This window comes from Tenrec ecaudatus, chromosome 12 (genome assembly GCF_050624435.1).
Source record: "Tenrec ecaudatus isolate mTenEca1 chromosome 12, mTenEca1.hap1, whole genome shotgun sequence".
NCBI lineage: Eukaryota > Metazoa > Chordata > Mammalia > Afrosoricida > Tenrecidae > Tenrec > Tenrec ecaudatus.
Genome location: NC_134541.1, coordinates 82,181,077 through 82,207,893, shown reverse-complemented (window position 1 = coordinate 82,207,893; position 26,817 = coordinate 82,181,077). Strand labels below are relative to the sequence as shown.

General features: G+C 53.5%; 1 protein-coding gene across 5 annotated transcripts in view; it reads right to left on the bottom strand.

The window, feature by feature from the left end:
• ZMIZ1 (zinc finger MIZ-type containing 1) overlaps positions 1 to 26,817 on the bottom strand; it is a 250,550-nt gene that overhangs the window by 82,974 nt on the left and 140,759 nt on the right. For all 5 annotated transcript variants that reach the window (XM_075564199.1, XM_075564198.1, XM_075564195.1 and 2 more), the window contains one exon: positions 26,327 to 26,432. In XM_075564199.1, coding sequence (XP_075420314.1) covers positions 26,327 to 26,432 — 106 coding nt within the window. The remainder of the gene's footprint in view (positions 1 to 26,326; positions 26,433 to 26,817) is intronic.

Genomic DNA, 26,817 nt, shown 5'->3' with positions numbered 1-26,817 from the left:
TCGCCCAGGAAAAAGTCACAGGCTGTGGCCAGACTGGGGCACTCCTAGGCTTATTTAAACCCCAAAGGGGAACCCCGGGGCACTGAGGACCAGGCTTGGGGCTGCTAACTGCATATCCTCTGGTTCAAACCCATCAATCACTCCTCAGCAGAAGGGAGAGGCTATGTGCCCCTGTGAAGATTTACAGTCTTGGAAACCCAATATAGGGTCATTCGAGTCCGGGGTCGAAAAGGACTCAGTGGCAGTGGGTGAAATGGAGTTGGAGGCACCTGGTGGTGCAGTGGTTAAAGCACTCTGCAGCTAACTAAAGTTTTGTGGGGGAAAGATGGGGCAGTCTGTGTCCATAAAGGTCGCAGCCTTGGAAACCTATCTGTTGTCTCTGTTCTGCAGGTGGCCACTGCGAGACAAAATCCATCTCGGGGCAGTACGATGGCTGCTGTTTTTAAGGGGATTCAAGTGCTCCACGAACAAACAAATCTGTCTTGGAAGAAATATTACCAGATGCTCCTTAGGCAAGGATGGCACAGTTTGGACATGTTGTCAGGAGCGACTAGTCTCTGGAGAAGGGCCATCATGCTTGGAAAAACAGAGGGGCGGCAGAACAGAGGAAGGCACTCGGCAAGATGGACTGACCCAGTGTCTGTAACAAAGGGCTCAAGCAGCAGAACCGATATTGTGAGCATGGCCCACCAACAGACAATATCTCCGTACTTCTGAGACTCGGAGGCACACTCAGAGTGTCGCTATGAGTCAGACCAAATTGACAGTACCTAACAACAAATATCCCTCAAGCCTAGGGACAACTGTCTTATCGCTTTAAATACATGTAAAAACTGTTGAACTGGTGGGTTTTTTTTCTTTTTAGTCTAAGGCCAGAGAATACGTTTATTGTGTTTATCTTTGAAAAACAGTTTCATTGGCATTTAATACACATACCACACAATTCAATAGTTCAATCATTTCAAGAAAAACTTCACAGTCATTACCACAACCAACTTCAGAACGTTTTCTTTGTCTCCCCATGATTAAGCCACTTTTAAAATGAATTGTATAATCACTTTCCATTCTAGGGAACAACTGTTTTAGGAAACTATGGTCACTCCCCCCCCCACCAAAAAAAAAAAAAAGGTAAATACTTCTTTGCCAGCAAAGTTATTTTCCCTGGTCACCACCTCCCCTTCCTTTGTAAACAGTTACATTCGTGTTTGAGAATCATGTCGCAATCAATAAATAACTGCATCCTTCATGTCCTGCTGTATCACGCCCACCTGTGTCCACGGGGGGGGGGGGGGTGCGCAGCAGCAGACAGCACACATGCGCTCACGCTCGGGGTGTGTAGGTGCGACAACACTTCACCAGCAAGTTTAAGTAAAAGGAAAAATTGTTTTTAAGCACCCAGTCATCGCCACACCAAGCCATTGGGAAGCATGGGTTCCCAGAGGCTAATCTCAAAGCCTTCGAAGCTGCTATGCAAGCCAGGCTTTCGTCTGCTTGGCGAGCGAACTCTTCAAATCACTACAGCACGCGGCGACACAAACGTGGACCCTTTAAGCCATCCCCTCTTACTCCAAGTTCCAGCTCAACTCCGCCAACTTCTAAACAGCCCGCACTTTAGCACACCACACCGGGCCCTCATCTGGCCTCTGCTCCCTGGGCGCCACCTTGGTAAGACTGCAGGAAAGAGTCTCAAACAAAGGGGTGCTCCACCTGGGCTCCCAGTCACTTCCATAGCTCTCCCAGTGACAGCCTGGGCAGGACTTGGGGGGCAAAGAAAGGTAGACAGGGTGAGCAGCCAGCAGCCCCAGAAGGCCAGGGTCAGCTCCTCAGTGAATGTCGGCCTGCAGAGGAGGCCCAGATGCTCGATCAATGGGGGGTTGGGGGGGGGTGCGTGCTTCTTTCTCAGGGGTTTGAACCACTTTGCTGTGGGCCCCACTGACTCCTGGTGCCAGCGCCCAGAAAGCAGCAAGTGAGAGCACAGCGCTCATTAGGAAGTGGGGGCAGCTACAATCAGACCTCATGGGACAGGCCCAGGGATGAGAAACCTCCTGGGGCGACTGGCTCACCTTAGAGGGGATGCCTGAGCTACCCTGCGGAGCCTCTCTGTCCTGCCCCAGGCCCTGCCAGCAAGGGAAAAGAGCAAAGTCAGGAAAAGAGCAAAGTCACCTTGGATGGAAGTCCCCCAGGAGTCAAAAGTGGTCAACCGCCCAGGCTTTCCAGCTGTGTCATCCCCTGGAGTGGCTGTGGGTGATGGGAGGCCTGGGTCCTGTGGGTCGCTTAGAAGGGCTGGCATACGGAAGCCACTGTCTCTCCACTGGGCAGCGACAGAACAGTGAACCCACCAGGTGGCTTTTCTCGGTCCCTCGTTCTGGGCCACAGAGCTCAGTCTTCCTGGGGTGGCATGTGCTGATTCAGCTGGTCTAAATGAGGATCCTAATGACTCTGAGATGTCACCCCGCAGGCTCCAGCACTCCATGGAGAGGGAGGTTTAGCGGGAAGGCCTGGCAGGCAGCCATGTAAGTGTGCCAGGCCCAAGCTCATGCCTTGGAACAGCCCGATCTGGCCACCTTCACACACCTGGGCCTTCCCAGGGTAGAATACCGGGTCAACTGGCCGTGGGGCATCTGTCTCCCTGCCAAGTTCAAACCTGTCCAACTGCAGCCGCCTCGATGTGAGCCACTCTCATTTTTCCCTCGGTCCCCTCTCCCTCCTCTATCACCTTGGCCAAAGCCTTAATTTTCACGTCTAGTTTACATACAAGAAGGCGCAGTTGAAATTCATGCCCTGGTCAGCACCCCACCAGGTCTATGGACCCTACCCACACACCAAGTTATCCTCCCCCTCCCCGCCCCCCGCGGTGCAGAGCAAGGAGCCTAAAGCAGAACAAGTGTGCCCTATCCCCGACAACACGGGCTCACAGTTACTGCGCCTTTATGTGTACTAGGCATGGCTCTAGGTACTTACCCTGCGTGCGACCCTCCCCACCAGCCTGAGCAATGTGGCTCTCGTCCCACTCTAGAGAGGACAGCACTGAGATAGAGAGAGGGTAAGACAACTGGCTGAGGGCCAGCAACTTGGCAATCTGCCTCCAGAGTCTGCACCAGTAGCCCCTAGACTCTATTCCCAGGCACTGCAAGTCCAGAGAAGGAGGGGACCCTGCTGAGGGTCATATAGTCACTGGATAACTCTTGGCCCCCGAGTTTTTTCTACTCGCCCAAGCAAATTACATGACATTGCTTCCGGTATGTGCTACTTTTCCGTGTTTGGCATCCACGCAATTCCAAGCGTGCACTGTATTTTGCCTTGGTCCATGGGACTCTGCTGGTGGTGGCGGGGGCAGTTATGGAGCTTGGTGGCACACGAGACCTCTGCGACTCAGAAGCCCCTCACTGCACCCTACACCCTTCTGAATTTACACCAGCAGGCTGTTCATCCCAGAGCCGGGCAGCATTTTTAGAAGTCTGACTTTGGCTTTTCCCCAAGCCCTTAACCAGGTCACCACGAAATTAAACCCTGACTCCAACCCATACCTGCACCTCTGACAAGCCCAGCAAGTCTGAGGTGGTTGGGCAGACAGGATAACCTCCTGCGCAGGAGGCTATACCCTCAGGCCGTCTGCTCATGCCACCAGGATGCCACTGCAGCCTCTCAGCTCACTGGGTACCCGAAAGAGCAGACACACATCACACTTCTGGGCTGGCAGGCTGGGCTGGGCTCCTGCCAGGGCTAACACAGGATGAAAGGAACCAGCAACTGAGAGGTCCTGGAAGGAGGGAGGGAGGGGAAGCACCTGGGTTTGAGTCTGCGTCTAAGGGAACAAGTATTGACTGGCTGTGTGTCTCTGAACAAGTGGTCTTCCTTGACCCCAGTCTCCTCTTTGGTCCAATGAAGTTGAAACCCACTTAATACCAAGTGCTAGAGAGGACCAAAGGCGAGCACATCTATAAACCTCAACAAGCTGAGCTGATCCTGTTACAGCCTACGGGACGGCACGGCACACCGCTCCTCAAAGCCCCTTTCCCGGGTCACGGCCACAATAACCAAGCGTTGGGGCAGCCCCTGGATCAGCGATACGGTTCACTCCAGTCTGTCTGTTCAGTTAAGTGTATACAGAAGTTGGGACCACTAGGCACAGTTTGTGTCTAACATCAGTTACGCCAATGTTTATCTTAGTACATAATACTCCTTTCTCTGCACAAAAAACATTCAACCCTTCCAGATACACAAAAACACCTTTAATGGAAGACAGTCAGGACGGTAATACTCGGAATGCTTTCATGTGCATTTGTTCTCACGAACCACTGTATGTGTCTCAAAGTTTTGATATCATTGGCTCCATGGGCCTGATTAGTAATGCTGGGTTCTAAGTAAGTCAGACATGCTTACCCCAGGGACTGCCTGTATTCTGACCCTAAACCTTATATGATCTGGTCCCAATACCTCTCTGACCTACGTTCCTCTAGTTCCCCCCTGGTTTACTCTAGTTCCAGCTTGCTGTCCTTCCAGGCAACCGCCTCAGATGCTGCCTCAGGAAGGCCTTCCCAGACCCCGGGCCCCAAATGGCAGCCCTTCCTGATGTTTCCCGTGACCCTGCTCTTTGGCCTTGTGACTTGGGAGCATGCTGCGTGCTTTCCTTATGGATCTTGTTTCCAACCGGCCTCCCTCTCTGGAACGCCAGCTCCACTCAAAAGGGACCTTTGGGTATTTTGTGCAAGTTGTATTGGCAGGACCTTAAATACTACACCAGGCAGAGGTTTGATAAATATTTGCTGTATGAATGGATGGATGGATAAGTGAGTGAATGAATATTGGAAAACCACATCCCCAAAGGGCCTCTGCTGCTCCCCCTCTCCCTGCTTGCATCCCCCAAGCTGCTGTTCCTAGGGAAAGTGGCCTGATCAGACAGGAAGCTGGGCTGGCTAACAAAAGGGCTGCCTGAAGGGGTGGGGACACTCTACCCAGACCTCTAATGCCTCTCTCCCATTGATTCCTTGTGATGCCTTTGAGGGCAAGGACAGCACAGGTGGCTAGGATGTCTGTGTCTCAGCAGTCCTGGGGTTTTATGGTTTCCCAGGACACAGCTTTGACAAGGGGCTTCCGGATGGCCCCAGATTGGACTGACACGGGCTCCCTGAAGTTGGAAATGTAATTTCCCTTCCTGCCAGAGCTGCCTGTCTCCTGGGCTGGTTGCACACCCCCTTGTCTGGGAGCTGAATTCCATTCTTGATACTTCCCAGGCAGCCAGGAAGGCTTCATCCACTTTGCAAGTATGGTTCAGATGGCAGGGGTAAGGTGGAGGTGGGTGGAGGCTATGCACACACTTTAGCTCAGGGCTCCAGGGCAAGGTGGCCTAGCAACCTTCTGACCCTATCTAGTCCCCATACCTGTGTGGCCTGTTATAGCTGGCCCTTTCCCCTATACAGTGCACTTCCCACGGGGAATCACCAAGGCAGCCAACACTGGAGTAATGTGGGTCCTTGTCTCACATTTCTAATGAGGAAACAGCCTCAGAGAGAGGCTTGGGTTTCCCCTGGTCACAGAGTGAATTAATGGCAGAGACAAGACTAGAAGCAGGGCCCTGGGTTTGTTCCATAAGGGCACACTCTACACTGTACACCCCTTTAAGGTGACTCTGACTCCTAGGAACCCCCTAAAACAGAGAAGAACTGCTTCTTTGGGGTTCTGACAGTTTAAAGCTTTAGGAGAGGAGATAGCGGTTAGTGGGTTTGAACCACCGATCTTAACAGTTTGCAGCCCAATCCACTATGCCTCCAGGGCTCATCCAAATGGCAAGGAAGGCTCTTGCTCATCAATTGCTTCTTTCTCTGGGATGTAGAGTATGAGCCCGTGGGGTTTGCAGGGGGAGGATGTACCCCACTCTGCTCCCCCTCTTCCCAGTGGGGTTGGGAGTCAGACCTGGGCTTTCAGGTCCTTTCAGCATTCACAGTGGGAGTAGCACAAATAATGATGAATGGGACATACAACTGGAGCTCCAAAGAAGGAAAATGTTGATCATCACGGATGCACAGGCTGGTAGTGAGTGCCTTGTCTCCATCCTTGGAGATCCCCACCCTGACAGGCTGGGATTGCTGGGACCCTTCTTGCTTTGGGGTAGGGCGAGAGAAGGGTCCGGGAGAAGTATGCTCCAGCCCCTCAGTGTGCTCTCGGTGACGGCGGCATGGCCGCTGCACGAACTTACGAACTTCCAAGCTCTTTAAAGTGGCCGAGAATCCCACAATGCCTCTTGTCACTCTCCTCCCTCCCTACTCTCCTGAGCATCCTGTGAAGTGCCTTCAACTCACCAGCACCCCCTCCCAGCCCATGACAGCCTGGGAGAGCAGGCTGCTTCCTTCTTCCAAGTCTGGTCCCAAGTCCCCCCACCCTCTGGGCTCAGGGCATGAGTAGACAGGCCACGCAGGAATGCCTGTCTGGGGAAAAACAAGGGTGGCTGCCAAGGCAGGGCAAGGAGTGGGAGGCCCGATGTTGAAATTGGGATCTGCAGCACTGGGTTCAGCAGGTGGGAGGGAACAGCACATTCAAGGGCCCCACGGCCAAGGCCCCCACTGAGAGAGACACTGTCTGCAGAGAGGCGTGTGAGGGCAGGGAGATGGGCTGCATGATTAAGAGGCCACTGTCCCTTTCTGGGACGCGGCTTCCCTTCCCAGTGATCATATTCATGCAGATATCAAAATGCTCTTTCCTGCTGGGTGCAGAGCCTTCCCAAGTCTGCAGAGAAAGTTCCAAGAAGTGGCATTATTGAGTTGACTCTCATCAGTTCCTTGCAAAGTCTGGAGCAATAGTCAACGAGAGATGCACACAATACATGTGGCAAGAAGCTACAATAGCAAACCCACCACGTGAAGTCACTTGTAACTTTCCTGGCAGCATATTTGCAAGTATCGCATTTTTGGTAGACCAGTTATATGAGGGCAGGGATTCTGTTCATTATGGAATCCCTGTGCCTGGCACATAATAGGTGCTCAACAAATCTGTGTTATTAATAATCACGATGCCTTGTGGGTGGGAGTTCAGTCATTTTTTACTTTCCTAATTTTCTGTATGCCCTGATTGTTCTAGAAGCAGTATGCCTCTTTCAGTGATTAGGAAGGAATAAAACCACTTTCGATTTGGAATTATAGACTAAAACTTTTTTTATTTTTTAACCCCAGTTGAAAGGTGCCTTGAGACATCTAGAGAAAATAACTACATGCACACATAAAACACTTAGTACCAACTGAGTTTCGGAGGTCTAACTTGCGTGTGGCTCAGGCCAGGGCAGGGCAGTAGTCATCCTCCATTCCTCTCTGTGCTCAAGTGTCATAATTCCACACAAGGAGACCCCATGGAGCAGGTCTACCCATCACACAGGGTCACAGGTAGTCAGACTTGACTCCACAGCATATTTGCAACCTTCCGTGGCTTTCCAGTGCTGTCAGCATCCAGTCTGAGCTCCTGCAATTGGCATTTAGACCCTCACACGAAGTCGTCCCGGGAAGCTCATGTCTGGTTTCCATGGTCCCTCTGTTACCCCCCACCTGGGCTCCTCTTGTCTGGCTCATTCTGGCAAGCCTTGCTACGATTTCTCAAAGGAGCCCTGTTGATGAAGCTATAGGGCCAGCGAGTAGAGTAAGGGGTTCAGGGTGGGGCAGGCACAGTGGTGGTGGCGGCATACAAGGGAGCCGATGTCAAGGAGGCCATGTGGAAAAAGAATGTCTGGAACTGATTGTGGTAGCAATTGTACAATTCTACTTGATGTGGCTGAACTATGGAATAGTATATATATTAAATTCCAATTGACAATAAATTTTCAAGGAAAGGAAAAAAGCAGCAGCCCTGGCTCACTCAGCATTACTGGAAGAACTGCCCTCCCCAAAGACCCGCATGGCGAGTGAATCTTAGACAGCGACAGGGAGCCACCCTGGAGCTGGAGGGGAAATACCCACACACCCATGGGTGTCAGGGAAGCTGAGCCCTCCGCCCACCTACCTACTCAACTGGGTGGGGGTCTTTTCCAGAGGAACCAAGACCCAGGAACCTGCCACGAAACTTCAAATGTGGGGAAATTCCTGGGCCAAAAACCCAAGTTGGGGTTCTCAGGGAGAGAAAATTCCACCCCTGTGATGATCTCATCCACGCAGTGGTTTGGGACCAGGTAGCACTGCCTCATTCCTGCCTCGGTTTCCTCCAGCAGGGATGCTGGCAGTATCCTGAAATAGATGTTAGGAGGCACAGCCTGGAAACCAAGCCAGTGTGTTGCTGCTGCTTCCTTCCCCTCAGCAAAGGTCGCCACATACCCCCTCCAGTTCACACAAACTCAGGAGTGTGGGGTATAACTGAATTTGGCCTAATTATCTAATTATGCTGAGGAACAACCAGTACTGCCAGAGGCCTCAGCATTGGGGGAGGTTGGAGGTCATGAGCGGGAGAGTCTCCAACTACCCCGGCCATTCCCTGAACCAGCACTTGGCCCCAGACACGCTCACATCCCTTAACCTTTTCAATGGTTGGAACCCAGAAAGGTAGCTAGCACTGCTCCCATTCAACAGAAGAGGAAACTGAGCCTCAGAGCAACGCATTTTGCATGGGGATTCCAAGTCAGAAGTAGAGAGGGGATCCCAATGCAAGTTCCGCCTGCGCAGGAATGCTTCCAACACGCCATTCCCTCAGCCTGGAATACCTCTGCTGCCTCTTTGCTGGATTGCGCTTCTCCTGGGAGCAGTTGGACTCCCCCCTGGAAGGTCTTCCCCAAGGCCACTGCTCCTGTCCCTCAGTGAGCCTATGGACATCATGATTACGTCAATGTGTGAGAAGTCAGTTCTTCCAGGCCTGTCTCTAGTGCAAGTAGCTACAGAGAGTTACAACACTAGTAGCCATAACTTTAAAGGATGAGGAAAAAGTATTGTAGCAGGGTTGGTGCCATTGGGGGTCTTGGTGGTTCGGTGGTAAAATTCCTGCCTCCCATGCAGAAGACTGGAGTTTAAAGCCTGCTCAGTGCACGTCATGCACAGCCACCACCTGCTTGTCAGTTGCTCCGATGGTAAACAGAAAAGACTAGGACACACTAGGAAGATCTACTTCCAAAAATCAGGTATGGAAAACTGCATGCTTCACAATGGCCCATTCTGTCATTCAGCACGGGGCTGGCCCAGGAGCAGACACGTTTTGTTCCGTTGTGCGCAGGACACCGTGGGCCGGCTGAAGGCCTGCCCTGCACGGTGCTGTCACTGTTCTCGACTGGAAGCCCCCACGAGGGAAGACATCTCAGGCTCACCTGGCCAAACAGCCCGTTTTCCTCTAGGGGGAGGAGGCACTGGAAGGGTCATCATCTTCCTAGTGCCCTCATCCGGTGCAGGGCAGGGCTTGGTTGGGGCCCTGTGCCCATTCCCAGGAAGACCTTGTTTCTCTGCTGGCTCTCCTCCAGCATGCCACCCCACCAGCCCCGGTCCCCCGATCTCCAAAAGGGCACAGCCTCCGCTTCTCCTTGACAGTACCACTCCCATTCCAGCTTTCTGCTTCCACAGCGGATTTTTGGGGGGAGGGGCAGGGAGGTTCTCTTTCCCCAACCCATTCGTGCCTGGTTATGGGGACATGGCACATGAGCTCTACTACATGCCCCTGTCCTGTAAGGGAGGGGCTTTCCCTCTACGGAGCCACTTCATGCCCAATCTAAACGGCCTCGGGAGGCAGGGCCGATTGGCCCTATTGCATGACGCAACAACTCATGACCACAAGGCGAGGCCAATTCCCTATAGTCACACTGCTGGGAAGCGGGTGGACAGGGGTCCACGGCCAGCATGGGACAAGTCCACAGCAGGCACTCCACATAACTCCTACCGATACCCACACTCAGCATGGGAATAACAAAAGCTCTTAAAGATGCAGCCTCCACCAGAGTGCTGCCACCCTCCCTCACCGGACGATAACCCACACGTAGCACAGGGCTTCCTTCCTCACTGACGGACACCGGCCCTGTGCACCCCGCAGACGGGCCCGCTTTCCTCCGCTCGGTCACAGTCGTCGGTCTGTCCATACCTGGTCTTCAAATACTCTGATGCCTCCAACTGGCCATCTGAGTACTGGCCCTCAGTCATGCCCACACTGGCTCGCACAGGGTCTTAAATAAAAGGTGGTCGGTAACAATAAAAACCTCAGAAGATTTCTGGCAAAACCTGAAATGCTGGTCCTCGGGGCATGGTGGTGGATGATGTCAGGCGGCTGGCTCTGCGCTGCTGTTCTTGCCAGGCGAGGCTGGTCTCCTTGAATTCCCCAGGCCCACCTCTGTGTCTTTAGCCTAGCAGAGGTCTGTGGCTGTTCGGGGGAGGTGCACGTCTACCTGCCAGTCCTGCCTGGCCCAGGCAGGTCACCAGCTCCCCACTCACCCCAGGGTCATCAGAGGAACTGTATCCTTGACAGGTGAGGCCTCTTGGTGGGGGCAGCTTCCTTTCCCCTCCTGTTTGGGGTCTCCACCCACCTTTCTCTTCACTTTGCGGTGGAAGGCAAATCAGCAGATGGCGTGCACCAGAGCCCCGTCCCCAGGGGGTGGGCATGCTACGCTCCCCTGGAGACCACGGAGGAAGCACTCACTCTCCCATACGGCAGCAATCAAGTGAATGGGCCATCACGCACATTTTTACAGCTGCCTGGTGTCCCCCACCGGGCCTGCAGTATACCAATTTCCCAGCGTCTGTGCATCAGGAGGGGGCGTTTCCATTTCTTCTTGCAAGCAACATTGGCACAGACAGGGAGGGACCCCTCCAACTCCCCAGCCCCTCGCCTCCTGGCCTCCCAGCTTATGCTTAATTGGGAGGAAGTGATTCCAAACAGCTGGGGCACACATCTGAGAGTGGGCTGGGGAACAGACAGCCTGGAGGAAATGGCAATCTACGCCATTCTGTCACTTCCTCAGCAGAGGATGCACAGGAGGGTGGCAGAGCTCAACAGCGGGCAGTCGTGTCCTAGCGACCACGGTCCTCGGGTTACCAGTAAACTCCCAGCAGAGCCAAGCTGTGACTGTGGTACACGGGCGGGCGCTGGGGTCCCAGAGGGAAGAGCAGAGACAAAGAAAATGAAGGGAGGGGAGACAGGAAAAGGGGGCAAAGGAGGTGGAGGGAGGGAGGGGAAATGGGAGGGGAGAAGGGAGAGAGACAGAGAGACCAAATGATTGAGACAGAGAACTATTTGCTGAGCTCAGAGAGGTACCTCTGGCTTCTAGGAAACAGCTCCTTCCCAGCGCTATCCCCACCCCGAAGCCCATTTAGGAGAGTAGGGTCCCTCGCACCCCCAGGGTGTGGCAAGGAGTCCGACAGTCCAGGCTCCAATCTTGGCCCAGTCACTGCTCAGCTGAATGACCCTCCTTCCTCCTCTGGAAAAAGGGAATGGGGGTTCTCTCTTGTGGACTGCCAGCCGAGTCAACTGGCTCACGTACCTATGAAGAGATGGCCTAGTGCAGGTTCTTGGGCTATTTCCACCCCTGCCCGGAGGTGGGAGTTTTCTGCTGGAAGCGGCTCTGCCTTCCATCTGCTCCCCGTCTACCTCACCCACCGCTACTAACTTGGGGCCCTTGGCATTGCCCTTTTGTCTTAAGGAGGACCCTGGCCTCTTTGTGAGCTTCTTGCGGGCACAATCTTCAGGGTTGACTAGGTGCCCGTTCTTTCTGACATGTAGGTTAAGTGTTAGGCTGCTAACCCAAAGGTTGGTGGTTCAAGCCCTCCAACTGTTCCCAGGGAGATTTCCAGTTCTACTCTGCCCCATAAGGTCACTATGTGTCAGAATGGGTTTGATGGCAGGGGGTTATTTTTCAAGTGCCCCCACATAGTAAGTTTATGATGCACATTTGTTGAAGGGGTGGCTTAACTGATGCTATAATTATGCTCCTGTTTGAAAGGACGCTAGGGGTGGGGGGAGGCAGTAATTCCTGTGTTACTCTACAGACAATGGTGTCTCTTCTTCTCAAACTGGTGAGACTGGGTCCTTTGGAATTCCCTAGCCAGCCCCAGGCAATGCTTCCTACCTGGCCAGCCCCAACAAGCTAAGAATGGTTCCTATGAAGATTAAAAAAAAAAAAAAAAGAAGTATCTGCTAACAGCTCTTTGAAGAAGACCACTGGCCAGAGTTTTCCCTGGGCCCAGGAATAGCAGAGTCATTGACTCAGTCATGTTTTCTTCCAGCCCCCTGCCTGGCCACCACCCAGTCCCCAGGAGGGGAATTACCACCAGGCAGGCTTCCACTGCAAACACAAACACCTGGTTGCCCAGGCAGCACCTTGCCTGGGTGACATGATCCAGATGGTCCCTTGAGAGGCAGCTAGGTTGCCACAGAAACAATTAGCATGGCTCCAGCCAAGAGATCCAGATTTTAGATGTCTACCCCACTGCTCCCCACTCCCCCAAGCTTAGAGAAATGAAGTTATTTGCATAAAGTCACTCAGCAAATAGGTTTGAGAGCCTGGGCTTCTATTCAAGATTTTAATAGTCTATGGCTACAGCTCTCATGAGATGCCACTCTGAACACACCATTTCATGCGAGGCTGGGATATGCTGTCAGTGCTGCACCTAGCATGCAAATGGTGGAGCTGAGAGGAGGCCAGGCCAGCCTGATCTCCAGGAGCCTGAGCTTGGGCCCTGAACTGTGCTGTCCCCTATCTGGATTCCTGGTCTGGGTTCTGCATGTCCTGAGACCAGTCCTATCCCACAGCTGGCTGGACCTGAATTCAGAGTGCCGGGGAAGGGGCTACAGCCTGCACACTGAGAGGGCATGCGAAGGCCTGGCTTCTCCCAAGCCCTCACTTTCTTGCACACTGACCTGGGAAGCTCACCTTGGGCAAGAAGGCATGGCTCTATTGGTCATAGTCCTTCCGCTCTAGCTTGCCAGATACCACAGGTGGGCCCTGTGGGACATTCACAATGAGCCTGCTCCCAGGGACGAAGGGATAGAACGAACGCCATGCTTGGAGCCAGGACGCCTGGCCCCTCACCCTTCCTCTCTCTCTCTTGCTTCTTTCCTCCTTCTCTTCAGCCAGCCATCCATCCATCCATCCATCCGAAGCCATCTATCCACGCATCCTTTGCCTTGTTTTGCAGACAGTCTGGCACGAAGCAAGAGCTCAATAAAGCTTACTTTCCTTCCCTTGTGCCAGTCCTGACAGTGTTCTGGAAAGGGGTGCTGGGAAGACTTGCTGAGACAGAGGCCCTTGAATCTGCCCAGCGTGCAGCACAGCTGGAGTGCGGCTGGCCCTGTCCAGCCAGCTTTCTGCTCTCTGTTCCTGCAGGTTGCTGTCCGCCCCCGTAGGGCCTGGCCTTCTCTTCTTGGGGCATAGGGAAGGATATGCTCCTAACCTATTTTGCAAAAAACTGTGGGCTTTCTCCTCACCCTAAGCTATCAGGTCATCTCATTCCTGCGCCCTTCAGAGGTGGATAGGGCTAGCATTTATCATGGTTCTTCTAATAAAACACAACCACAACCAAACCCACTGCCACTCAGCGATCCTGATTCATAGTGACCCCATACAGTACAGGGGGTCGGAGGCTGTACATTTTTATAGGAGCAGGTAGCTTCATCTTTCTCCCAAGGAATGGCTGGTGGATTTGAACTGCCAACCTTGTGGTTAATGGTCCAACACTTACCTGGCAGTGCCACCAGAGATCATTCTAACCTGCCATCCAGGTTCCGTGTTTTCTAGTCACTGGACCCATGAAGTTGGGTCAGAAACAGGGTTTTGGGCTACCTCCAGGTACAAGAGGTATCTTACTAGAGTCTGGGTATAAACGCATTGGAATGAAATTGCTGACAATACACCCAGAATTCCACTGCCATCTAGTCAGTTCCGACTCATAGGACAGAGCAGAACTGCTTCGTAGGGTTTCCGGAGGTGTAAATGCTCATGGGATCAGGCAGCGTCCTGTTTCTCCCATGGAGCAGTTGGCTGAGTCATCTACCATGACACCAGTGGGGCTCCTTCCAACACTGGGAAGTGCCGGCTGCATGCCAGGCATTGTCCCAAACATTGCATACGTAGTCCCTCGAGGCATGGATCCACCCTATGAAGGCTGCACTATTATTGCTCCCCTTTATCAAATGATGAAACCACGGCACGGAACAGGTGAGGGATGGTGTTTAGGTCACACAGCTGGCAAGTGGGGTTCACACTCAAGCATGCTACACCAAACCCATGCTTTTAATCAACATGTCTCTCTATAAAACAGCTCAATCGTTTCTGGGGTGTGTGTGTGTGGGGGGGGGGAGAACCAAACAGATGAAACTAGGGCCGTGACAAAGAAACATCACTGGCTGGCATATAAGTCCTGGGGGCGCCTCTGCAACCCACCTTGGAGGTGACCCGTGTGTGGGATGAACTCAAAGAGTGGGAGGGTATGTACACTACAAAGCCTAATCATTATCAAAACTTCTGGCTCCACCCACAACCAAGTCAGATGCTCTTGACCACTCTCTTTAGTCAGCCACATGCCTTGGTCCCAGGAGTTTTAGTAGCCTGTTCAAAGAGAGGATGGGCTGCAGATTGGCTCTGGGTTCAGGCATGATTGTCTGAGCTCCAGTTCAGACACTTTTAGCCAGATGTCTTGGCCAAATTGCCTCATCGCTCTAAATCTGTTTTCTCACATGTAAAACCAGGCTCACCGAGTACCTGGATCAGCTTGCGGAATATGTGTGTTTTCCGAGTCGCAGCTCAGCGCTGGGCACCATGAAAACGCTGAGCATTACCATGGGAGAAGCCAGAACTCCAGAGTGCCTCTCCCCAATCCAAATGCCTCTTCCTGACATGCCTGGCACTGGGAGTCTAAGTAGGCAAGATTGATTACCCCTCAAACAAAACAAAAGAAACTCAAACTCACTGCCATCGAGGCGATGCCGACTCAGACACCTTCATTAATTCCACTCTGTCTGTCTGACCGACCCAGAGGCATGTACAAGGCTGTGTCTTCCCAAAGCCAAAAGACCTCCTTCATGCCAAGTCCCTGCTCCATTTCACGCTCACACTCTAGAATCCCCTGAAATTCCTCCTCTGGGGTTGAGAACTCTAAACTTCATCTTAAAACCAAAGCATTGGCTTCCTTAATCCTCTTAACTGGCCTTTTCTTTTGAAGACTTAATTGCCATTGATTACTTTATTAGCTTTCTAGGTAGCCATGGCACCCCCAGGGCACCCTGGGGCAAGCAGGGGCCAGTGCTTCGCTTCCGCATCTTGGACACACCTGTGGTCTGAGCCCAGAAAGGCGGAAGGAGTCAAAAGGGGGCAGCCTTGATGTGTGTAAGGCTCCTCATGGCCTGTACAGGATCTCCGGAGAGGCCAGAGCTGGCTGTCTTGGACCAAACACCCACCTCTGTTCTGTGTTAACCTTTAGTCCCTGGCAATCTTGAGAGAAGCAGGGAAGGCCTGGCCCCAGTTCTGCCCACAAGGAGCCCGCCTCCACCTCCTTAAAGCGTGCATCCACTGCCTTAGGCCTTAGAGTGTCTGAGTAGTGCAAGTAGCTTTCAGGCTGCAAACCGAGAGGCTGTTGACTTCACCTATTCGGTGGCACTGCGGAAGAAAGGCCTGGTGATCTTAATGGCTAAAGCTAAGATGGCCCAGAAGAGGTCTACTCTCTAATTCACTCTCTTGCCCGAGTTAGAATCAACCCGATGGCAATGGCACCTTGGTTTGGGGTGGGGGGTGGGGGGTGTCACGAAGTGGACAGTGGAGGGGCCAGGCCCCAGCTGTGTTAGATGTGGGATGACTGTACTTCGCCTATCCGGAGGACGCACTGGTCCACTCTGGCTGTGAGAGAAGAGCCACAGGCACGGTGTTTCTCTGCGTCCGCAGAGGGGTGGGGAGGGTGCAGCGCAGAGGCTGTTGGGCCAGGCAAGCTGCTCACTAATTACTCCTTGCCCTTTACACCTGTTTTCACTTACGGCAACTTCAAACTTGCCCGCTATCTCCCATCGCCCATCACTTCGTGGTGGTGGTGGTGGGGGTGTTCCAGGTGGGCACAGCGGCCGTGCCTGGGCTCTTCATTGAGGCTATCCTCTTTGGCCGGAGTGGGGACAGGGAGACGTGCCACACATGTGGGGTGTCAGGGGACCCCGAGAGAAAGCCATTCTCACATAAGTTGTTTCCTCCCTCACTTTGGGTCTTGGGGCTCTGACGGACACCTTCTAGCTGACAGACGCCTTGAGGAGGCACCTGTATTCAGCAAAGTCAAGAGACAGAATACGATTGCTGTTGTCTTTATTTTGAGAGCGACCTCCAAGTGTGGCAAGGGAGATAGGTCTGCCCTGGATGGGAGTGATCATAGTTTCCTTTCAAATTCTTCCCGGTTGCCATTGAGTTGATTCAGACTCACGGGGGTCTCCCGTGTGTCAGAGCAAACTGTGCTCCATGCTGTTTTCAGGGACTCATTGTTTAAGATAGGTTGCTAGCTCTTTCTTCTGAGGCACCTCTGGGTGGACTTGAACCATCCACCTTTCTGTTAGCAGTGGAGTCTCAGCCGTGTGCACCACCTGGAGACTCCTTTTCACACTGACATAATGAAGTGAAAATATGAACACAATCACAACACGAGAGTCCCGGGGCCTGGCAGGGGTGGGGAGGTGGGAAGCATGTGAGTGGAATGTGGGGATTTGATTCCTTGTGGCGGGCACAGCACAGGTCTTGCCCACACACGCTCTGCTGTGGTGTACCCCTTTGACCCTGCTCCTTCCGCAGAGTTTCCTGCCTGCTGGTAGAGGGAAGCCACGTGCCGGGAGCTCATCTAGCCCTGCCGCCAACCAAGCAGTCCTCAGTCAGTAACAGATGGGAGACGGAGGAGCAGACATTACATTAGGCTTGGCCTCTCAGTGGGCTGACTGGGGTGCAGGCTCTGCCTGCTTCTGAGTTGCTCGTTGTGCCCATGGTGGTAATGGCACTTGGTATTACACACCCCCTACCTCGTTCCCCGACTTCTCTGTGAGAGTTTTCTGGGACCTGCTACCCTAGGGGAATCCAAACTGACATCTGCCATGTGACTGACTGAGGGGCTTCTCAAGAAAACCAGTGAAAAGCAAGGAGGAAGCTTGGGCTTACAGAGGGTCCAGGTAAGAGAACAGCCCCCTGTGGAGAGGGTCTGCATCCCTTCTGGGTCTGCCCCCAGGGCCTTGCCGCCCAGAGTTGGCATCCTCCTCGTCCGCACCACCTTCATTTGCTCGCTGCCATGGAATCCATTCTGACGCATAGCAGCAAAGGCCGCAAAGCAGAGATGGACCAGCTGGGTCCCAGGCAGCCATGTCCTTACACACCCTGGCTCTGTGGGGGAGCCAGTGATGAGCTCATCCTGCAGATGCGAGACAGGAAGAGTACCCTCCCTGACAGGCAGGCCTGTCCCTGGGGGCTGGCTCAAACTGCTGAGCCAGTCCTTGAGGTAAGGGTTCTCACCTCCTATACACCCTGCCAGCTTCAACCAAACTCCACAGAAGCCGGCCAGGGTCATGCAGCTCTGTCGAAGAACTGGGAAACGTAGCATCGGCCCCTCTTCCCGTCCAGATAGACCCATTATTAATGTGTGGACATTCTGGTGGATTCCCTGCTTCCTGCTGCCTGCGCCAAAATAAACGTATGCTTTGTTTTTGCACCTGGTTGTGATGATATTGAATATACCATTTTGCTTCCCTTCTAAAAAGTTAGGAGTAGGTCATGAGCATTTCCACAGAACAAGACATCTTTGAAGATCCCTGTTTTTAATGGCTGTAGACGCTCATTGCCATGAGTCCATTCCGGCGCACAGCGACCCTCTGAGACGGGACAGTACTGCCCCTGTGGGTTTCTGAGACCAACTTAAAAAAAATCATTTTATTGGGGGCTTGTACAACTCTTATACATTCATAGTGTCAAGCACATTTGTACATTTGTTGCCATCATCTCTCAGAACATTTGTTTTCTACTTGAGCCCTTGGTATCAGCTCATTTTCCCCCTCCCTCCTCCTCAAGAAACCCTGATAATTTATAAATTATTATTATTTTGTCATCTTACGCTGTCTGCTGATGTCTCCCTTCACCCACTTTTCTGTTGTCTGTCCCCCAGGGAGGAGGGTATATGTAGACCTTGTAATCGGTTCATCCTTTTTACCCACCTTCCCTCCACCCTGATGGTATTGCCACTCTCACCACTGGTCCTGAAGGGATCATCTGTCCTGGATTCCCTGTGTTTCCAGTGTACATCCTCTGGTCTATCCGGATTTGTAAGGTAGAATTGGGATAATGATAGGGGGGTGGGGCCAAGGAAACATTAAAGAACTAGAGGAAAGTTATATGTTTCATTGTTGCTACACTGCACCCTGACTGGCTCATTGCCTCCCCACAACCCTTCTATAAAGGGATGTTCAGTCGCCTACAGATGGGCTTTGGGTGCCCACTCCACACTCCCCCTCATATACAATGATTTTTTTGTTCTGGGTCTTTGAGGCCTCGTACCTGATCCCGTCGACACCTCGTGATCACATAGGCTGGTGTGCTTCTTCCATGTGGGCTTTGTTGCTTCCCAGCTAGATGGCTGCTTGTTTATCTTCCTGAAACTAACTTTTGATGGGAGTAGAAAGTCTTGACTTTCTCCCGAGGAGCCACTAGTGGTTTCGAACTGTTGGCCTTGTGGCGAGCAGCACAGTGTGTAATGAATATGCCAGCAGGGCTGTAGGATGGCTAGAGGTGAACTCAGCCTTCCCCTGCCTGGGCTTGGAAGTTACTTTTGAATCTGCATGTGGCATTGCCCTGTCCCCTGTTCACTCCTGGCACCCTGACCTCCTGACCTCCACAGCACCCCCTCCCAATTTCTTAGCCTTTGTGGCTGCAAACCTCTCTCATTGGGCTCAGCGGCACTGCTCCCCTCTAAGAGCATTGTGAAGCCACACCCTCCAGGCTCAGGTGTGTAGGCAGGAGCCTCAGGTCGGGTCGAGGCACAGGGCTGCTGACGCAGGTGAACCGCCCACCTCTTCGCACTGAGTCTCTCCGAAGATGAGCAGAGGGATGGCCCTTTTTGTTCCAGATTTGACCATCTGGAAGTTCAAGTCCTGCTACCCAAAAGTCATGTGATTTCAATGTACCCCTTCCCTCTTGGAGCTTCAGTTTCCCTCTCTAGAATGAGGGGGTTGTTAGGAGCCTCCGGAGATTCTCAGACCAAGTGCAAGAGGCAGGTGGGGGCCTGAACAAGTACTGTCTGTTAAACAAATCTGAGCACTGCCAACTGGTTCCCAGGCGCCTGGTGGTGAAATTGAGGCCCTTCCCTGCAGTGACCTCTGACCTGGTATGGGGGCGGGGCCGGCGGGCAGGAAGAAGGAAGTCAACTCCTTCTCTACTCTCACCGCCCCCCACCCCCCAACACACACACTTTGCTGAGCTCAGATGTGGGGGCAGGGGCACAGGCCTGTCCCCTGCCTTGACGAAGTGCCCCAGCCTTGCGGGTGGCCTGGTATTTCAAGTGAGGCCGCCTGCCTGCTGTCTCCGGGGAGCTGGCAGCCAGGAACAAATCCCCTGCAATTTGCACCCACCCATCCTGCCTGCGCCGGGCGGGCGGCTGAGAGCCATTTTTCACGCAGAGCTGCGCACAGCTTTGTCTTGGAGAGACAGCTCTGGCAGGATGTCCCTGAATGAGGCCATTTGTCCTCCCAGTGACGGGAAGGCAACTGCAGGCTGGGCGGGCAGAGCCGAGAGGGGCGGTGGGGGAGGTGAGGGAGTCCCTGCTGCAGGGGGGCCTGTAAGTCTGTTCTGCACTCTCTCGTGGAGGAAGGAGACTGTTTTCACAACATGAGGAAACGGGGTGCATGACCTGCCCTCCCCGGGCGTTAAGCATTCATAGGTAGAAGAGATGGGGAAAGGCGTGGCAGGTCTCTAATGCCCATGCCGCATCCCAACCCTCTGACAAAGGGAGGGCAATCTTTGCAAGGCCCTTGCGCTGCTAGAGAAGCGAATGGAGCACCAAGCAGCCGTTCCTAAGTCCCTGGACCATGAGTCACAGAGCCAGAAGGCGTGAGGAGGCAGGGGGCCTGCCGGACTCAGTCCTGCGCCTGGAGTCTGCTGACACCACATGCGGCATTTGGCACACCAGAAAGAGCCAGTCAAGCCTCTGTGTGCCAACACATAGCAACACTCCACCCCTCCTGGGTTTCTGCTTGGGGGTTCCCAGGGCCCAGGCTGGTGAGCTGGGATGGAAGGGAATGCTTAGGACCAGGCCAGAATTATAAACGGCCCCAGGGGCCTGGCAGGCTCCAATCACAGGATAAGGATTTGGGGGTATGAGATATGAGGTGGGAAATGGTGGGTCAGGGGAGAGCCACCACCCGGTCTGCCCAGTGGACATGAGTCCAAGGGAAGCCAGGGAGTGACAGCCGATTCCCCCTTTTACAAACCACCAAGAAGCCGCAGCTTGGCAAGTCTGTGGGCCACATGGAGTCTAGGCAGCCAGTCTGTGCTCTCTGTTTGGAGAGTCCCCTCCCAATCATCCTTAAGAAAGGCTGCCTGCTCCTCTGCAGTGCTTACCTGAGCTGCCTCTTCCAGCCCTGGCCGCTCGCTTGAATTCTATGCTCCCGTTTCCAAATGGCTGCCAGTCTCCTCTTCCACAATGCCCCCGGGACACCCACTCCATCCTACAACAGCCCAGAGTTGCCGCCAGAGGCCTCGGGGCAGGGAGTCGGTCCCCTGGCTCTCGCCTGTGTGACTTGGCACGGGCTTTCTCCTGAGCCGGGTCCCAGGGCCCACCCCCTCGGGCTCTGACATTCCCAGTTCTATGATGTTAACACATGACTGGGCAGCTCAGAGGGTCGGCTGAGGCGACAGACTCAGTCAAGCATGGACAATAGTTTCGGCACGTGGAGAGCTCTTGGGGAACCTCAGACATGGCGACTGCCCGATGCCTGGTACCCATGTAGCCAGTGGGCGTGGGCCCACGTGGAGCTGAGGGGGCTGACACTTGTGTCTCCATCAGGCAGGTTTTAACGAACGGTGGCGAGCTGGGCAGGTGACTGTGTGTGAAGGCCAGGGAAGGGAGCAGCTGACCCCCAAAGAAGGACCCTCCTGCTGAGGAGGATCCTGCATACGCCTGGGTCTGTGTGAGCCTGCAGATGCGTGCTCCTGTGTGCAGCTCAGAGGCTGGAGGCCGTACCAGAACAAAGAGCGGGGGTTGGGCATCTGAAGGCCCACGTGGAGACAGCTGACTTGGCGGCGGGTTTGCTGCAGTGTCTGGTCTGCGCTCACACCCCGTGCATGCTCTTCATCTCTGTCTCCCGCACACAGGCAGCACGCATGCCACACAGTGCTGCCCCCAGGCCCGAGTGCCTGCTCTGGAGGCGACCGACGCGCACGTATGCAGCCCCGCCACCGCTCCTGACAAAGCAGCTCGCCTCCTGCATGATCTCATCCCACCATCTTCGTCTGGCCCCAGTCTGGCCTCCAGATAAGGAAGACAGGCAGGGAGTTGGAGCAGGAAAACCAGAGAGACATCCAGCTAGCTACACACACCACACATGCACACACACACACACACACACACACACAAAACCACCACACACACACACACACACAACCACCACATACCACACATGCACCACACACACACACACACACACACACACCACACACCACACATGCACACACACAAAACCACCACACACACACACACACACACACACACAACCACCACACACACACCTCAAGCCACAGAAAAAACATGATAGACACACACATACCATGCCATACACATAAAAACCACCACATCCACACAGCTACACACGCCTCACATCTGCACACATACAGAGCCTTAAACCCATGTACGTACACACAGAGAATGCAGACCCACTTGGTGTGCACTATGCATGCACATGGAAAGACAAGGGGCTGTCGGAGGTAGGCGCAGGCAGTAGCAAGGGGGCGGACAGTCTGAGTCACCGTAGAACACACATTAGCATCCCCGAGAGACAACGGAGAGGGCAGACTGAGAGGGAAAAACTGCACAAACAAGTCAGACCATGTGGCAGCTCCCAGAGATGGGAGGAAGGAGGGCGGGGAGCTCTGAGGACAGAGGCGTGTTCGAGAAGGACAGAGGTCTCACTGGGAGAGGGCGGGTCCAGCAGGGACCTGGTCACATCGCAAAGGCCCCACAAGCTGTGCCAGGACGGCCGCGGCAGGGTTCCTGAAGGCCAGCAGGCACATGGGGGTTGGGGGTGGGGGAGCAGGGGAAAATCATCACGGTGGGCAGAGCCTCTTGGAGAGGGCAGGGGTCTCCCTAGGGGAGAAAGCAGGGAAACTGGGCTGGGAAGTACTGATTGTTCTGGGCATCAGGCGTTAGCAGGATGTCTTAGTGATTGCGGAATCTCATTTCATCCTCACTGGCGGTCTATGAGGCAGCTGTAGAAGCAAACCCTGGCTACACCTAAGGCCACGGCTCCAACAGATGGGTGACTTGGCCAGAAGAGGGGAGCCTATGCCTGAGCCCATCTCTGAAACAGGGCTCCCTGCTGGCTCCCAGCCTATGCCCGCTGCTCCAGGGTGGGTACTGGAGCAAGCAGTTACAGGAGCGGCCGGAGTTGCCCTTCTCAGCCTGGGCCGTGCTTTCCCAGCAGACAGACCACTTGGGGAATGTCGGCGATCCTTGGAGCCAAGAGGCCTGTGCTTGTTAAGGAGAGGCCTGTGGAAAGTGAGTGATTAGTCATGGCTCTCAGCACTGGCAACGGCCTGGCTTCTAATAAGGGAACACAAGCAAAGGCCAAGTTCTACCGAGCAGCTAGCCTCCCGGGATAGTACATTCTTCTTTCTCTCCTACCCCTCTGGCCATGGGTTTACACCCTGAACATCCTCAAATCCATCTCTTTCTCTGGACTTATTTCCACGTTCCTGAAGCAAGACACCATCATCTTTATTCTGGCTTCCCCAGCCTCCACGCTTTACCCCTCACGACAACCTGCCCTTCATCCGTAATCAGAGGTATCGTTTGCAAATATGGATGTAGTTGTGTGCCCATAACTCTCAGGACAATGATCACGGTCTTCAACGAAGCAGGTCCTGTGTGGGTTAGATGTTGGGCTGTTGATGGCAAGGTTGGTGGTTCAAACCCACCAGTCCCCCTGAGAGAGACAGATGAGGCTGCCTGCTCCTGTCAGGGGATGCACAGTCTCGAAACTCCCAAGGAGCAGTTCTAATATCTCCTAGAGGGATGCTGTGAGTCCAAATAGACCCTGTGGGTTTCCAGGTGTGTGTAGCAGCTGCCGCTTCTCCAGCCTCATCCCACACCACATGTTCCTCACCTCTGGGTTCCAGACTCACTGCCCTTATTTCAGTGCTGCCGAAAGGACCAGTTTCCCCTCACCCCAGAGCCTTGGCGTGGGCTGTTCCCTTTACGTGGGGCATTCTTCCTCCTTTCCTTCACCTATCTAACATAGAAGATTCGACTTGCACCTTCCCTCAAACCCTCGGAAGTGCTGGAACCCTAAAGCTCACATTTAGGGTTATAACCCAAAGGGAGGCATTTGTCTGGAAAGCATCGGGGGCTACGTACATGCGGCTGCTTCAACCCACCAGCCCCTCTGCAGGAGGAAAACGAGCCCTCCTGTTCTCGTGAAGAAGCACTGTCTTGGAAGCCCCATCCGCTGTTGCTGTGAGGCCTCATCGGCACAGTGGCAGTGTGTTTGGTTGGTTTTAGGCAGTCTTGTCATAATGAAATCTAATGCAATGGAATCAATCAGGGAAGATCAAAACAGTGTAAGGGAGACCCAAACCCAGTCACTTCTGAGTCACCCAAAGAAGCAAGGGCGTGTCTGAGCAAGCGGGGGAAGACACACTGTGCAATAAAGGAGGCGGAGGAATGTATAAGCTCAGGGACCCAAGGACAGCTGACTACTGGAAACTAAGATAGGCAGAGAATTTCCAACCAGAGCCAAGCCTTCAGCTCAGACTTCTGAACTCCTGAACTGTGAGGGAAGTTGTTTTTCTGTTCATCAAACTTATATAACTTGTGCTACAGCCATACCAGGTAACTATGACATCAGCTCTGACTCATTCTTTAGCTTCTGGGGAAGCCTTTGCCACGTGAGACCAGCCTGGTCTCTAACCTTCTCATAGCATCCTTGACTTTTCCTTCCTGGTACGTACGGCAGGCAGCTTGGCGCGCGCACACGCATGCTCACGCGTGAGCGCCTGTGATTATTTGAGTCATGTTTTCTCTTTCTGTAGACCCAAACAAACCTAAATCCACAGTTGTCAAGTTAATTCCAGCTCACCTGCAAACCACCTCCCACTAGCCATTTTCATAAGTAAAGTTTTATCAGAACTGGCGTTAGCAAGGTATGCACAGGCTTACTTCTGTTTACTTACTGATCTGTAGTGGACAATTTCACAACCACACACACACATCATCAAAGATTCTGTTTCTAGGTATGGCAGACATCCATCTCTCTCTCAGCTCCATAGCACCTTCCTACAGAATCAAAGATGTGGTGAAACCCATGAGAAATCACTCACAATTTAGCCTGTGTTTCCCATGCTTATGGAGTATTCTGCCCCTGAATGGACACTTCTATGTTTATTCAGTTCGCATCGTCCACGGCTGCTTTGATCGCACTTACAAGGCCCACAATAGATACCGTCTGACTTTTTACAGAAAGAGTCTGTCAATCCATGTTCCAGCTGAGTTTCCTGAGCTGGAACCAGGTCTGGTTCGCTCCCAGCAGGATCCCAGCTCTGGCGGGGAGCCTGCACCAAGCAGGTGCTCACCAAGGTATAGTCTATGTAGGTCTGCTTCCTTAGTAAGGAATGATGTTTGCATTGGCGACATTGTATTTACTTCAGTTATTATCAAACCTCTGCAGGAATAGATGTTGCTTGTGCAACTAGGAGTCCATTTCCTGGCAATACAGTAGCGATGTCTTAACACAGTTACTCCTGTAGCTACTCCATCGCTGAGTGGCTAATGGCTAATGAGGCTGTCATAACACCCTTTATAACCAGTCACAATCCAAATGCAGGACTTCAGGACATATCTGCAAGGTAGCATAAGCCTCCCCACGAGTGCATGGGATTGGACGCTTTATGACAATACACATTGTGAGATAACCTCTTTGAAAGCATCTCCAGTACAGTCGTTTCTATGCGCTATAGGCAGGGTTTCTGGGTGGCGCGAAGAGCTTGTACCAACTACTAAGTGAACAGGTGGTGGCTCAAACCTGCTCCAGCACACAGTGGAAGCAAGGCCTGGCGGCCTGGTCCTGGATGCATGATAGCCAAGAACCCCTAGGCGCTCGGTTGCACACTGTTAGTACTGTTACCTGCTCCACTGGGGTCAAAAGTACGCACTGACTCCATGGCGACGAGTTTGGGCTTTTAAACCTTTATTGAAATGCCTTGTGAATGAGGTGAAAGTTTGGACATTGTGTTAGCTTGTTTCTATACTCACTCCAAAGAACTGACTGTGGAATTCTGTGAAAATGTCTTTTTAGTTGTTTTGGAAGAACGCTACAGGTTCGGACTGTATAGAGAACGTTAACAATATGCACCCTCTGAGTTGGGCGCCTTCCACATTACTCGAAGTTACAGGCAGGTCTTAGGATCATCCGTGCTGGCGTCAGGACATAAACGGAGGCTCAGAGCCCACCCCCTCAGCACGTGACAGGCGATACGGCTTAAAGTAGCTCTTAAAGTAAGCACCGTGCCCCTTGACCAAGCAAGGCTGTGAGGATGGAGGCAAATGTCCACTGTCCAGGCAGAATGCTGCTGCTGCTGTCCACCTTCCCTGGCCCCTGCTTAGTGTCGGATCAGGAGGCCCCTGGGACGGCAAAGTGTCAGTGCAGAATATCATGCAAAGCGCTCTTATAGGGGCCCTGAAGATACAGATGGATCTTAATTTAAAATCTTTATTGCTTTTCATTTTAAGTTGTTTGTTGGAATGGAGACAAATGAGCTGCAATGTCAAGGTGAGAATGGCTGGTCTAGAACACGGGTCTAGGCTTGCCGTTTTCTAGCGCAGAGACCTTGGGAAGTGCGCAGTGACTCTCAGCCTCCGTTTCCTCATCGGTCAAACAGGGACTGCCGTAGCATCCCTGCCAAGGGGTCACTGAGGTCATTAATGGAGTGTGGGATGCCTTTGGGTATTCGTGGCTGGCCCTGAGGTGCCCCACCTAGGGCAAGACTACTGCTCCATCCCTGGGAACAGGCCTCGGGTGAAGACACTGTGGTGGGTACATGGTTCCTCCCTGCAGGAACCTGGGCAAATGCGGTGCGAGGAGGTGCCGAGGGTAGGGTGGGGGAGTGGAGCCAGCCCCAGGACACATCCAGTTTTCCTCCCCACTGCCCAACAACCGCCGAACTCCTAAACGGGCACCTTACCGGCAGACTTCGGAGTGAACTTGTCTCGGTTCGCGGCACACACAGCCAGCAGTCTGTAGCCGAGGTCCAGGTCAAACCCTTGCTGGGCTGCTACCCGGCTGACCACCTGACAGCGAGAGGGGGAGGAAGGCAGGAGTGAGGTCACTGCCCATTTCATCGGTGGAGCAAGTGAAGGGCCCGGGGCTGCGCTGGGGTTCAAGCTGCGCCTCATCCCATCACACAGCAAGGCTTGGTAAAAGCACCTCCTCCTTGCTAGTGCTGCTCCCGCTTCCCTGCTCTCACCGCGGCTATTCTGGTGGTCCGGGCCTTGACTTTCAAGGGCCCAAATGCAGCCACAATCGAAAAGTTGCCTAGGATGGCTGTGTCACCATCTTCTGGATGGCCCTCAAGCCGCCCTCCGAGTCCCTGCCCAGGCAGTGTGTATACCCACCACCTCTCCCCCCCCCCCCCCGCTGTGCTCCTGCAGCCACCAGGGGGGGTTACTTTATGAG